General features: G+C 57.4%; 1 protein-coding gene across 1 annotated transcript in view; it reads right to left on the reverse strand.

The window, feature by feature from the left end:
* PPL (periplakin) overlaps positions 1-237 on the reverse strand; it is a gene marked incomplete at both ends in the record, with an annotated part of 25049 nt that overhangs the window by 9836 nt on the left and 14976 nt on the right. Inside the window, one exon of the mRNA XM_009864355.1 lies at positions 1-91. This exon is cut by the window's left edge and continues 6 nt beyond it. Within this exon, the coding sequence (XP_009862657.1) occupies positions 1-91 (91 nt within the window). The remainder of the gene's footprint in view (positions 92-237) is intronic.

Consider the following 237-nt stretch of genomic DNA (forward strand, 5'->3'; position numbering starts at 1 on the left):
GCCGGCGGTACCGCAGGGGCAGGATGTGCTGGCTGCGCTCCTGTAAGGACTTCACCACCTCCTCGTACTTGTCCAAGGCCTTCTCCTGGTCCTAGTGAATGGTTAACAACCAAAAACAGTTGGACAAGGTGGGAAGAACAAGCTCCCAGGCTCTTTCAGCTGGGGAGGAGCTGGTACCAGCGCTGCCGGAGCTTCGCTTTTGCTTAATGCTAGCGAAAACAGCGCCCGAGCACTGCT

The sequence above is a fragment of the Apaloderma vittatum genome, unplaced genomic scaffold (genome assembly GCF_000703405.1).
Source record: "Apaloderma vittatum isolate BGI_N311 unplaced genomic scaffold, ASM70340v1 scaffold312, whole genome shotgun sequence".
NCBI lineage: Eukaryota > Metazoa > Chordata > Aves > Trogoniformes > Trogonidae > Apaloderma > Apaloderma vittatum.